Genomic DNA, 13,427 nt, shown 5'->3' with positions numbered 1-13,427 from the left:
CGAATGCCTTAGTATAAACGAATCTAATGTAAAGTCCATACAAATTCCTGTGTCCGTACGTCACTTATCGATCACCGTAGGCAACAGAGTTCTGGAGGATAGAAAGGCCTTTGACTATTTTAAGGTGAACTTGAGTGCACTAGATAAGAAACTGAAAGCTGAAAACCTACGTACATTAATGATATTTGGACTCCATGAAAGTTTTATCAAGACTTTCCATTTTGTGTTTAGGAAAGCAAAATCCCTTCGTGTTGTTCTCCTGCATGAAGCATCCTATAGTATGGAGGATGTACTGCAAAACTTTACAGAACTTCTTCATCTTCGCTACTTAAGAGTCAATGATATCAATTTTGCTAGCAATATCTCAAGATTTTACCACTTGCGCGTGTTACATTCAGAATACCTCCATGACCCCTCTAGTTTACTCAGAGATATGAGCAACCTTGTGAAACTGCGTCATTTTCGTGTCCGCAATTATCTGTTTCACTCTAGCATTTCTGAGGTGGGAAAAATAAAAACATTACAGGAGTTAAAGAGGTTTGAGGTCAAAAGAGAAACAAATGGATTCGAATTAGAGCAATTAGGGAAGCTGCTAGAGCTCAGGGGATCACTGGAAATTCGTAATCTTGAAAGGGTACAATCAAGCAAGGAAGCAGATGAAGCGAAATTAGAGCACATAAACCACTTACATAGTTTACAATTGGATTGGAATATTGACAGATCAGATAAGAACCCTATACTGGACGAGGCTGTCCTAGAAAGTCTTAAGCCGCATAGTAATCTTCGGGAACTAGGCATTAGAGGGCATGGAGGTGCCACCCTCCCGACATGGCTAGGCACGGAACTCGCCGTTGAAAATTTGGAATCACTTAGTTTGGAAAGTGTAGCTTGGAACTTACTTCCACTTCCAGGGAAGCAGTGCATGGTTAAGGACCATAGTGCAGAGTGTCCAGGGTGTGTCCTAGGCCAAGGCTTTAAGAATCTGAAGACCCTCGAATTGGATAACATACCTGGATTTAAAATATGGCATGGAAATGGCTCTGGTGATTATCTATCTCATCTGGAAGAACTCACTGTTCGTAACTGCTCTGAACTAACGAAGTTGCCATTCCGAAACTCTGCTACTTGCTATCAATCTGAAGAAGAGGAGACCATGGCCTGCTTTCCCAAATTGAAGATTATCTCAATCACTCGTTGTCCGAAACTGTTGTCATTGCCTCCTATTCCTTGGAGTCGCACTGTGTGCCATGCTTCAGTTCAGAAAGTCGTCTCAGATCCTTATAGTTTGAGCTTTCACTCAAATTATTTTGTAAATGAACTAACTAGCCTGGAAATTGGTGGAAATGGTGCTCCAGATAGTGCATTATGGAATGCGTTGTCTTTCAGTAATCTAACTGATTTACAATACCTGAGTATCCTTAGATGCCCTCCTATGCAGCTAGATCACCTCCAGCTGCTAACATCTCTTAAGATTCTTTCCATAACTGATTCGGGTCATGTATTGTGCCCTGCCGAAAGTGAGAGCAATGTCCGATACCAGTTCCCCCTTGAACACGTCGTCATTGAAAACTGTGGGGCTGATGGGAAAGAACTGACAGAGCTTCTCTCTTATTGCCCGAACCTATCAAAGCTGAGACTACGGGAATGTGAGAAGGTAACCGAGTTGGGTGTGGCGGGAGCGCGGTCTTCAAGTACTTTATTAGCTTCTGCAAGCAGCGTGGATCAGGAAGAAGTTAGACATCAGCATCCACAGACAGGAGAAGACAAGGACATAGAGGCAGCAGCAGCATCAGGTCTGCTGCTCTTGCCTCCCGAGATACAACATTTGCAAATCGAGGATTGCCCAGTGGTGAGCTTCACCTCAGGTTCTGTCAACGGCGCAACAGAAGTAGGCATGTGGTCCCTCCGATCTTTGTCCATATGGAATTCATCGGCCAGGACGTGGAGGTCCGATTCGTCCGCATCTTCTTATTTTCCTGTTCCGGCCTCACTGCAAGAGCTCGCTCTTGCAGGCATGGAGGACATGCTGACACTTGCTCCTCTCCCAAACCTGACCAAATTGAGAATAAAAAATTGCGGTGATCTAAGATGTGACAACATGTGGCCAGTCGTCCAAGGTCACCTCACTAGACTCGCGGTCTCCGGATGCCCGGAGTTCTTTGAGCCTTCGAAGCTCGCGCAAGATGATCTCCACCGTTTCTCCACGCTGCAGGAGCTCGAGACGGATGAAGTCCAAGGTGTCCTTGCCGCGCCGATCTGTCACCTACTCTCTGCCTCCCTCACCAATTTAGTCCTTCGTTGTTTGAAAACTGAGTCCCTAACAAAGGACCAAGAGGAGGCCCTTCAGACTCTCACCTGCCTCCAGGAGCTACATATTCTTGATTGTCAGAAGCTGCAGTCCCTCCCTGCAGGGCTAAGTGGGCTTTCCAAGCTCAAGATATTGGAAATCTACTACTGTCCAGGTATCCGGTCGCTGCCCAAGGACGGACTGCCGAGCTCACTTGTGGAGCTAGATATTAGTTATGGCAACAACGGGATTTTCACAAGGCAGTGCCGCAAGCTCCAAGGAACGATTCCAGTAATCAAGATCTCCAAGGTAACAGGAAACTTCCATCTCTACACCCCTCCCCAATTTTAGCCCTTGTGTTTTGATCTAATTGCTTCAACCTGCTATACAGGACTCCATCGATTACCTATACAATCTTTTTCGATAAAGACCTATACAGTCTTAGAGGGTTCTGAGGTACGTGCTGACTTCTTTCATTCATAGAATTGATATAGGAATTGTGTAGTAGAAATATTTCTTATTTAATTCATAGGACATATCCTATGATAACTAATCCTATAAGAAAATTGCAGTGTAAATTCTATAGAATTAAAACATTAGGTCATACATTATGAAAAAAATATTTTAACACAATCAAACACAACTTATCTTCCTATAGAATTTAACTAGATATGATATTTCAATCCTATGTTATTTCTATTTCTATGATTTTTTATCCTATGAATCAAAGGAGCCCGAGTCTTGGTAGACCCTGAGTTCGAGCACATGGTTCCATTGATTGAACCTTACGCAGATGAGGAAGAATAGAAGTGAGTTTTCTCTAGCAGTCATGTTGAGTACAAAGTACTCCCTTCGTTTAAAAATATGTTGACTATAATTTTTAGTCAAATTTTGACTTTGTACTATGTCCGTCTCATTCCATTGAGTCCGAATTTCATGATCTTTTATTGAATCAACTAATAACTGTTGCTAAACATAAATGATGATTTGAGACCAAGGTGTATGCCAGCAGTCACCTAACCTCGGTCGTACCTCCTTCAAAAAAAAGAAAAAACTTTGGGCATCCCGATCGATTGAGATGGAGTGCTGTGCTATAAAGTGGTATGGATTATACCCAACTATGGATAGTTAAGTTGTTAATATAATATGGCTGCAGCTAATCTATATGTATATAAGTATTTGAGCTAATGTGTGTATAAATTTAAGGGTACTGAACCATACCAATTACGATTGAGTTTGAATTACCCTATTGTATATTGTTTAAAATATTTTATAAGTATTGGAGACGTCCTTTTTTTTAAACAGTCTCAAATTATATACTACTGGAGATGACCAAAAATAGTAGCCGTCTCAGGATGTCAAAGTATTGGAGACCGTCTAGAATGGAAGACGTCTGAGGGTGCCTACTTATTGTCGACGGGCGGGAATAAGAGCCATCCTAGGGTAGAAAATATTAGAGACGGTTACTATTCTTGTCGATCTGAGGGTGTAGTTCTTACAGCCGGAATGAAAAACCGGCTCAAGGTAGTTTGATCTTTGAGACCGAGGGCTTGAACCGGAATCGGAAACCGGCCGAGAGCTATGTTGGATAACCGACTCTAAGTGCAGGTTCCGTACTAGTGACACTAGCTCGGCTCAGAAATTTAATCCCACATGGATCATGTATATGCTATTATTCGCCATTATCATTTTTCAAACAATTTTCTCCGGTCCATATTAGTTATCAGTGATAAAGTATAAAGTTGACTTCACGGAAACATATTGGGAGCAAAGTTTAAAATAGTTGGCTATGCTTGGCAATAATTTTTAAGCGCTAAGGAAGCTATAGCGGAGCTAAATCATTTAGCGTTTTGTAAAGAAATTGTGTAGGATTTGGATCTCTTAGGAAAATTTTCTATACAAATTGTTTGATTCATAGAACACATCCTATAGAAATCTTGTAGTGTAAATCTTAGAGAAAAAAATGTTAAATCATACCTTATGAATTTTTTGTGCTATAATCAAACATATTTCATCTTCCGTTAGAATTCAAATTGACATGAGATTCCAATCCTATATTTTTCCTATCCTATTAATAATCAAAGGATTATGTCGATCCTGTGCCAAGCAAAACTCGAGCGATCGTTTGTGGTGTCCTGCATACTCCACACACACACCATGGAAATATCAGCTAATAGCCTTCCAAGGAAATATCCGATGTTGAAAGCCAGCTGTCACGGTGACCCAATCAGTTATTTGACCAATTTCCCCAAACCCGCCCCAGCTCCGTTCTTTCAGGAAGAAAGAAGGCGCGGCGGCTCCGTTCCAGCATGAACGCCGACGACCACCGTGGGGCCTTACGGACGCCGATCTTAGCGGACGATGAGGTACGTACAAGCAAAGCTGTACTTCCTACTAGTCTACTGGTCACTGTCAACGCGCACGCTTGCGCGCCGGCCTGTGCCGATCCGATCGAGGAGGCTTCTCCGTCGCTTCCCGGACGGCCAGAGCAACGCCGATTCCGGGGCGGCTTCACTTCACGAGTACCGAGCGAGCGGCGTGCTTCCTTTCAACCTGGAGCCTGCTCAAGAAAAGGGGATCGATTTCGTCCTTCCTGGAGTAGTTTCTTAAGCTTTTGTTTCATGTGGTAGGCATCTGGTTCAAATCGGGTCCTTGAAGCTCAAGAGGCGCGCAAGGCCGGTCACAGCTCTAACAAGGCGCTGAAACTCATCCTGGGTGAGTGAGTCTCTAGAATGGCATCTGTTTATCGATCGCAGAAAGAAAATAAAAATGCATCAGTTTCTTGCAGGAGTTCCAAATTTAGCGAGTAGGACTTTGCTAGAGTAATTCGATTTTGTTTTACCTGTTTATGAATCCTTACACCAGCCATATAGAAACTGAATTACTAGCAAACAGTCATCACACTAGCCAACTCGATCGTCTTGCTGTGCCAGGCCTGCAGTTCCTGGAGGTCACTGCATTCTACGGGATCTATCTGAGCTTGATCGTGTATCTTCAGGAGGTTTTCCATGGCCACAGCGCTTCCAACGTGGCGTGCGTGAATTATTGGGTGGGAGTGAGCTACCACATGCCCGTGCTGGGCGCCGCCATCGCCGACTCCTTCTGGGGAAAATACAAGACGGTGATGATCGGCCTCTCCGTTTCTGTCGTCGTAAGTGATCCTCTCTGAACTGCACACTCTTCACCGGCACTCTGGCACTCTGCTTGCTTGTCTGACGGACGACTCGAAATTAACAGGGAATGGCCATGGTCACCGCATCAGCGGCCCTGCCGTCTCTGAGCCCACCACCGTGCGAGCAGAACACGATCTGCGCACCGGCCACTCTCAGCCAGAAGCTGGTCTTCTTTTCGGGGTTATACCTGTGCGGCGTGGGGATCGGCGCGTCGAAGGCGGTAGTCATCTCGTTCGCGGCGGAGCAGTACGACGACGAGGACGACGGCGGTGGCAAGAAGGGGCCGGGACGGGGGGCCAAGGCGTCCTACTTCAGCTGGTACTACGCGGTGGCGAACATGGGCATGATGACCGCGGGGACACTGCTGGTCTGGGTCGAGGCCAAGGTGAACTGGGGGCTTGGCTACGGCATCTGCACGTCGTTCGTCGCGGTCGCCGTCGTCATCCTCGCCGCGACGGCGCCCATGTACCGGATCTTGCCTCACGCCGGCAGCCCGTGGAAAGGCGTGTTCCAAGTGCTCTACGCGTTCTCTCGCAAGGTAAAACTGAAAGTGCCTGATGATGCCACCGCACTGTACGAGGGGGAGGACGATGCCAAGGATCCGTTAGTGTGTCCTCTACACGAACGACTGCAGCACAGCGACCAGTTCAGGTAGATTCTGTGCGGAATTGGAGTAATCTACTAGTGGCTTTAATCAGAATTTCAGACTAACACGCCGTATGTATGGTTTCCGTGCGTCAGGTTCTTGGACAAGGCTGCCATTATCACGGACGAGGATCTGAATGAGGACGGAGACCGGCCATGGAGGCTGTGCCCGATGACGCAGGTCGAGGAGCTCAAGACCTTGCTGAAGCTGATCCCGATATGGCTCACCTCCGCAGTCTACTTCGTCGCCAACACGCAGGCGCAGACCACGTTCGTGCAGCAGGGCACCAGGACGGACACCCGGATACCGGCTCCGTCGCTGACGGCAGTCGAGACAGCGCTCGTCGCCGCCTGCGTCGCGCTCTACAACAGGACCTCGCGGCGCCTCACGCCGCTGCGGCTAATGGGGCTTGGGCACGCCACGGCGGCCGTCGCGGTGGGCGTGGCCGCGTGGGCCGAGTCGCGCAGGCTGCGGATGGCCGGGGATCATGAGCGTATGGGCATAGCGTGGCTGCTGCCGCAGTACGTGGTGATGGCGATCTCGGACGCGTCGCTCTCGGTAGGGCAGCTGGAGTTCTTCTACAACCAGTCGCCGGAGACGATGAAAGGCGCGTCCACGGCGTTCTACTTCGTGTCGGTCTCGATCGGTAATCTGATCAACTCGCAGCTGGTGACGCTGATCGCGTCCGTCACCGCGGCGGGAGGCAGGACGGGCTGGTTTCCACCGGAAATGGATGATGGGCATCTGGATTACTACTTCGTCCTCGTTGTCGTCGTTACAGTTGTGAATTTTGCTGTTTTTGTTGCACTTGCCAAGAACTACACGCCCAAAAGGGTTAGATAATTGGTTCATTCATCCTCCTCTCTCTTTGTAAACTGCACATACTGTAAAAACTAGCAGGCGGTCGCGCGGCGCACGCCGCGCCCGTGGAATTGAGCGTGGCTTTCTTAGCAGGCCTTTGGTTAGAAGTGCGTCTCGGAGGATTTGAGTGATGGCCAACTTCACGATAGCCTTTGTTAAATGCCTTTTAGGCTGTGATATGCAAAATCACTTTTGAATTTTTTTATTTTGATGTGTGAGTTTAGATGATCTTGGTCTGTAAATAGAAGGATACCATATGAAAACTTGACTCATTTGGTTGCAGCTGCAGGACTATTGAAAACATCTGTATGGGGGCAGGAATTTTCGGAAACCCTGAGCCGCGACGGGGCTATTGGATAATTCTGAGCCGCAACAGGATTTTTACAAAGAGACTACAGACATACACGTTACAGCGATAGGTTCGCTATTCTTGAGCCCTAGCTTTTTCTTCTTCTTCCTCGGATGGTATGTCTATGACTTCTATGTTGCTTGTGTTGAGCTAGGTGGCCTTTTGTGGCAGCCACTCGAGTGCGGACGAAGATACGGTCTTGGTGGTTGTTGCCATTTGGTTCTTCAGAGCAAGAGCTCTGGCTCTCCGTTAGATGTCATTGGTCTTTGCATGGAATCTGGGGCAGTGTCGCTTACCACTGGCAAACTACAGTCATTGTGGTGTTCTTCGGCTTTGCAGTCAGGCGTTCTTATCAAGTTGTCGTTCCAGTAAAGGGTAATGATCTCCTTAGGTGGCGCAATACAATAACAGTAGGGTATTAAGCGGTCTGCACAACTCCGGGCAAAGGAACTCAATAACGGCAGCTCCCTAGAAACAGGACCCAAATTTCTGTTGACTGTAATTGTGAATCTGATGTAGAAACCAGCACGGAAAAGATGCTAGGACGTAAACGTAATAATAAGAAGCAAACTGCGTCATTCATCAAGATCCAGCGGTTGTGCTGTCAGGAGTAAACAACGCGTACTCATTACATAGCGTGATATGTACACAAACAAAACATATATTTAGAAAAGGCTTACAATGCAGAATACCACTGAGCTAGCTTAAGGCTTCCAGCATTAACCACTGATACAATATATATGTGTTCCAGAGCTAGCTGCCACATGCACCACTGATAAGTCCACACACCAACCACCATTATCACAAAAGGTTTCAGTAGAAGCCGTGGATACATAGCAAACCCAATTACCTGGACCTTCTGAGTGCGAAATGTATCCTGAAAATAAAAAGAGCATAAAGCATTATCAATTGGCTGGATGAAACAATAGACTGAAATGGATACCACTATCTATGAGGCTAGCTAAAGGCTCCAGCTTCCATTTGTATATTTAGAGCATCTCCAACAGGCGCGCTATATCGCGGCGCGCTAAAACCAAGAATCCGCGCGCGGTAAACAGATATGGCGCGCTGTGCCGTTTTTTCCTCCGCCGGGCGCGGCAAAATACAGCGCGTGCGCGCGCAGGAAAAATGGTCCTCCGCCAGGCGCTGCAAAATACAGCGCGCGGGCGCGGAAAACAGATTTCTAGTCTATTTTGCATTCACAATTCATGAAAGAAATGACACAATTCATGAAATAAATGACACAAAGTGCAACAACATCACATAGTTCAACAAGGACACACAAAATGACGTAGTTCAACAATGACACACGACATATGGTTCAAATGGACAAAGTGAAACAATGCATATCACAAATGCATATCACACTTCCGCATTTTCCAAGTCAACACCTTCTTCTTCGTCCTCGTCATCTTGGGTTGAAGGAGGAATAGTAGCATTCATGGAAGACACGAAGCCTCCCGGTGGTGCTCCCATACTCCCGTACACACCACTCACGGAGCCTCCCCCCTCCTCGGCGCGGGCCGCGCGTTGCCGGTGCCCTGCGCGGCCATCTGCGCCGCGGCAGCGCCTGCGTGTAGTGCCCCGCGCGGCGGGACGAACAGCCGCCCGCGCAGCGAGCCCGTTGGGTTCCCGGCGTCGGCGCCGCCGCTAGGGTTTGCGCCGGCGCGGCGGAAGTGGCGGCGGCGGCGGAGGGTGTGACAGAGTAGGGAGGGGTCGGCGGGTTGCCGGAGGGGTCGTCCATCGTCGGGATCGCCGGCGGCGCGCGGAGACGACGGATTGGGCTCGGGGCAGCGACGCGGGGAGGAAGTTTCAGCGCGGGGGATTTTTCGCGGTTGGACGAGCGATGCCGCGCGCCGTAGCCGACGCGCCGGATATGCCGCTCCGGATTGTGCAAAACGCCGCGCGCCCTAAAAATTTTACAGCACCGCGCCGTTTACCGCGCCTGCTGGAGCGCCTGATTCTGTCCCGCGCGCGCTATATCGGACGTTTTTATGCCGCGCGGCCTATATAGCGCGCCTGTTGGAGATGCTCTTAGCTGAGTAGAAACGTAAACTTTACATTCAGATGAATACATTCAGCAGCGCACACAAACAGTTACTTCTTTCAGAAATGCAGTGGTAAGCTCAAACTGACAATGAAAAACTCAGGAAGTAAGTGGAGTTACCTCAAAAAACTCCCTGCCGATGATACATAATAAGCGAGCATAGGGCCTGCAACAACCTTCTTATATAAGCATCACCACCACCAAGGGCCAACTGCGGGGAACAAACCTGAAGCATGCTAGCGTCATAATCATTCTAATCAGCTAAACATGAAGAAATGCTAAATAGAAAACTCACTCAATTCATGAGAACAATCTGCACAGCATCTGAATACCTCAGAATGTGCATTAAAACAAATAAGTGGTGCCAGGACTACAGAGGCAAAGCATCTGCGTATGAAGAACCATAGAGGAAGGCACTGAAAATACAAAATACAACATCAATCATACATTACTCCCCTATAACTGCTTTAGTTTTTAGCTTTCATACCACGGATTGTACAGCACAATAATTAATTAAATGATCGGCATGAGGAAAAGCTCAGGGAAGCTATGATCCACTTGTCTCAGAGACAAAGCTTACTTGTATGAATGGCATCCTACGTAACCTGGAGCAAGCCAATGCAGATAAAGTAAGTGTCAAAAGCTCTCCATCTTCTTATTTGCATGGCCCATGATGCTACACATTGAAGTCAACTAAATTAATACACTTGGTTGCTCCTACTGCCTACTGGTACTATTCGATTTTACTAAGAGGAAATGTAAAGTGAATTTCACATCGACATCTCCAACATCGTTGGAGATTTGTAATAATTCTTTAAAACTGAAGTACCAGACTTAAGCATACCATGCCTTCTTCTGCGCTGTATTTATATAAATAGGAAAAGACACCCAAGAGATTTCCCATGTAAGTTGCTAAAAAATGACTTCTTTTCATACAAAATAATCAGATTATTTGTAAGAGTAAACGTGGGAAGGAAGTTTGTGCTTCCAAATAAGTAGAAATTTCTTATCTAAAGTCTGACCAACCTAAATCATTAAAAATAACCCAAAGAAATACGTTAACACAGGGAGAGCAATGAATAGTTACCTTATGCCACGGCTTAGCAATGAACAGTTACCTTATGACACCTATTTACTTTAATCATTCCTCATCCGTAAATGTGGAAACAGTTTCAACGGCGAAATGTAATTGCCACAGCAAAACTCTTGCTATGCCTACTATTATGGGGCTCTTAGGCAGCAGAAAGTTTCAAGAATGGTGCCAAGATCACCACAAAACGGAGAAATGGCTCGGACCATAATGACGATGCAGATGACACCAATAAAGTGCACAACACAATCATGTATTTAACCTAACAAACTTCCCCTTCTAGTTGTGCACTAACATGAAAATGCTTCAGAAAAAATAACGGCCTTGCATAAGATTCCCTAGGAAAGATCAAGATTTCATGACAGTATTAAAAAAAGGACGGTAACATGTAACAGGTTATGAGAATAATACTAATTTGCAACTGATTGCAGAGAAGCTACTTCATTTTCTGTTACAAATAAACAAAACAGGAAAAAAAAGATTTTGCTTGTAAGCTAGATAATAAGCATTCATGATAGAACATTCCCAAGATGGTAAAAGAGGTGCAAAGGCCTTGTTCACTTACATGTTTGATTAGGACTATTCTAGCCGAATCAACACTCACAAATTGTTCAATTCACTGCTCCAGGATTTCCTCCTGTTCTTGAAGGTTTTAAATCAATGATGACTCTTGCTGAATATTTTTCAAGTAGCAGTACTTGGCATTGAATACTTGCGCTCAGGTGTTGAAATGGAACCGTGTTATAATGTTGCATTGGAATTGTATTATAATGTCTAGAGCATCAGAACCTTTTCATGTCAATTTACTTCTTACTTCAGAGGTACATAAATATAGTATAAATTCAGGTTCCAATTTTTCAGAGGTTATTAGCTCCAGAACACAGTAGGTCACTACCGATATGAGCCTAATTTTGTACTCTATAAATCATGGGAAAGATATATTTAAATGGATGGTACAATAAACAATCACCTTATGACACCTAGTCCCTAAATAGCCCAAAAAATGAAACCTCAGATGTAACTAAAAGGCTATCTATATTTATAATGTCCATGATTCTGATAAATCATCATTTGTACATGGACAAAGTACCTAGGATCCCTATATAAAAATACACCCCAAGAACAATTCAGAGAATGTCTATCTCATCCATCTCAACAGCTGCCGGGTACACTCATATGTCAAAAATCCAACCTAGAGATGAGTAGCTCCAACAGAAATAGAGGAAAAGAGCAACCAAGAAAATCTGAACCTTAGCACATGTGGTATATTCCATCAAACATGTTGAAGGTAGTAAGGCTGGTCTTGCACCTGTGTCATACACCGATATCTCCATTTCTCTGGCCTGTTGCTTGGGAGGACGCTGCTACAGTACAGAACTGCACGGCCATGCTGTTGTCCAGGACCACACCGCTGGTCACCCAGCAATCTGTGAAGATGTCGCCACATGCCAGGTTCAAGAAGATGAGAAAAAAATGAGCACCTAAACATGGAGTTGTGGACGAATCGATGATCTCGAGCAGCGGAGCGGCCATGTTCTTGATGTAGAAGCCGGAGCAGTTATCCACGAAGATCTGGAGGACGGACATATCGGTACCACCGGGCGCGGCAAGGCCATCAGAGGGGTGAGTGACCACCATTAGAAGGGCCGATCTCCACATCCTCCATTCCGTACGGCGGCAACCTCGAGTGTCAGTGAGCTATAGGGAGATGGATAGGAAGAGACCAGAAGCGCACTGATCGGAGGCAAATGAAGAGAAAACCAGAAAGATTTGTGCCTGCCCGTCCGCCGAACATCCATTCCACACATCTAGTATTTGGCATAGGAGAAAAATTAGGAAAGAAGAGAAGGCACACATCGGAGAGGAAAGGCAGATGTAGACCTAAACCTTCCCGCGAGGCACACGATGGCTGTTGCCAGACCGCTCCTCGGCATCTGCGGCGCTGCGGCCTCTCCTGGCGACGCCCTCTGTTTGGATGATTGGCTCCCTCTGATGACGCGAGGCGACATCCCGGCGCTACCCCTCGCGGTACGGGCCTCGCGAAACATCGGCCATGGCAGTGGCGGCAACGGCCGTGGCTGTAGCAGCAACGGCCATCCCGGTGAAGCCAGGTTGGCTCAGGCGAGAAGAGGGCAGCGGCCCCTGCAGCAGGGATGGGGATTTTTATTTTTCTTGAGCTTCAGCGATGGGGACTGGGGAGGAATAGAGGTCGGCAGATGGGTATTAATTGTTTTGTTTGGTGGTGTGCCGCTTTGACCGGCCACGGAACTGATTTCATTTTGATCTCGCCACGTATTGCGTTTTGGTGTGCCGTGTTTCAATCTATCTTCTTATCTTTGTTCTTATAAATTCCGTCTGCCTCTCGGCGTATCCTCTAGAAGAGGAAATAGAAGAGAAACCGGCTACCAACCGGTAACCTAGTAGAGAGAAAAAAGGAGACCGGAACCAAACCATTGACTGATTCAATGTACAGTAAAAAAGAAACTAACATGTTGCAAGCTGGTTGGAGAAAAATAGGCCATGAACAGTCCCTAAAACAATCTGGATGCGTGAAACCGTTTAACTTTTATATAGGTAGATGCGTGAAACCGTTTAACTTTTATATAGGTTATAATGAGTGGGTCTGTAGCTGGTGCTTATACTGATCAGAATGCCATCAATTTTGTAATTTTGTAGTAACGATCCTACTTTGTTGATGGATTAACCATAGTATATCAGATAGAAACAACAAAGATGCCTAGAAATTCTAAAATTTACATCGAACACTTTTTGAGTATTCGTCTCATTTTCACTTCTGACATCTTGACGCTCCTCAAGATTGCAGAAGAAAATCACAAAAAATCAAACCTTGACCAACTAAAATAACTACTACAAAGGTTTCCAAGAGCCGTTTGAGTCACACCCCAAAACCTATACTCGTTGAAAGTTATGAGGCAGGAAACATGCCCTTGATATTAATATATTTCCCGCTTTG

At 46.2% G+C, this 13,427-nt stretch overlaps 1 protein-coding gene across 1 annotated transcript; it reads left to right on the top strand.

The window, feature by feature from the left end:
- Nucleotides 1-4,516: 4,516 nt before the first annotated feature.
- LOC124670295 (protein NRT1/ PTR FAMILY 8.5-like) lies at nt 4,517-13,132 on the top strand. The gene is made up of 6 exons (XM_047206799.1): nt 4,517-4,653; nt 4,918-5,002; nt 5,221-5,438; nt 5,525-6,111; nt 6,202-6,997; nt 13,066-13,132. The coding sequence occupies exons 1-5, from the start codon at nt 4,597-4,599 to the stop codon at nt 6,947-6,949; spliced, it is 1,695 nt and encodes a 564-aa protein (XP_047062755.1). The 5' UTR covers nt 4,517-4,596; the 3' UTR covers nt 6,950-6,997; nt 13,066-13,132.
- Nucleotides 13,133-13,427: the final 295 nt, after the last annotated feature.

The sequence above is a fragment of the Lolium rigidum genome, chromosome 7 (assembly GCF_022539505.1).
Source record: "Lolium rigidum isolate FL_2022 chromosome 7, APGP_CSIRO_Lrig_0.1, whole genome shotgun sequence".
In the NCBI taxonomy this organism is placed as follows: domain Eukaryota; kingdom Viridiplantae; phylum Streptophyta; class Magnoliopsida; order Poales; family Poaceae; genus Lolium; species Lolium rigidum.
The sequence above is the reverse complement of the archived record's forward strand: the minus strand, read 5'-3'. Positions and strand labels throughout refer to the sequence as shown.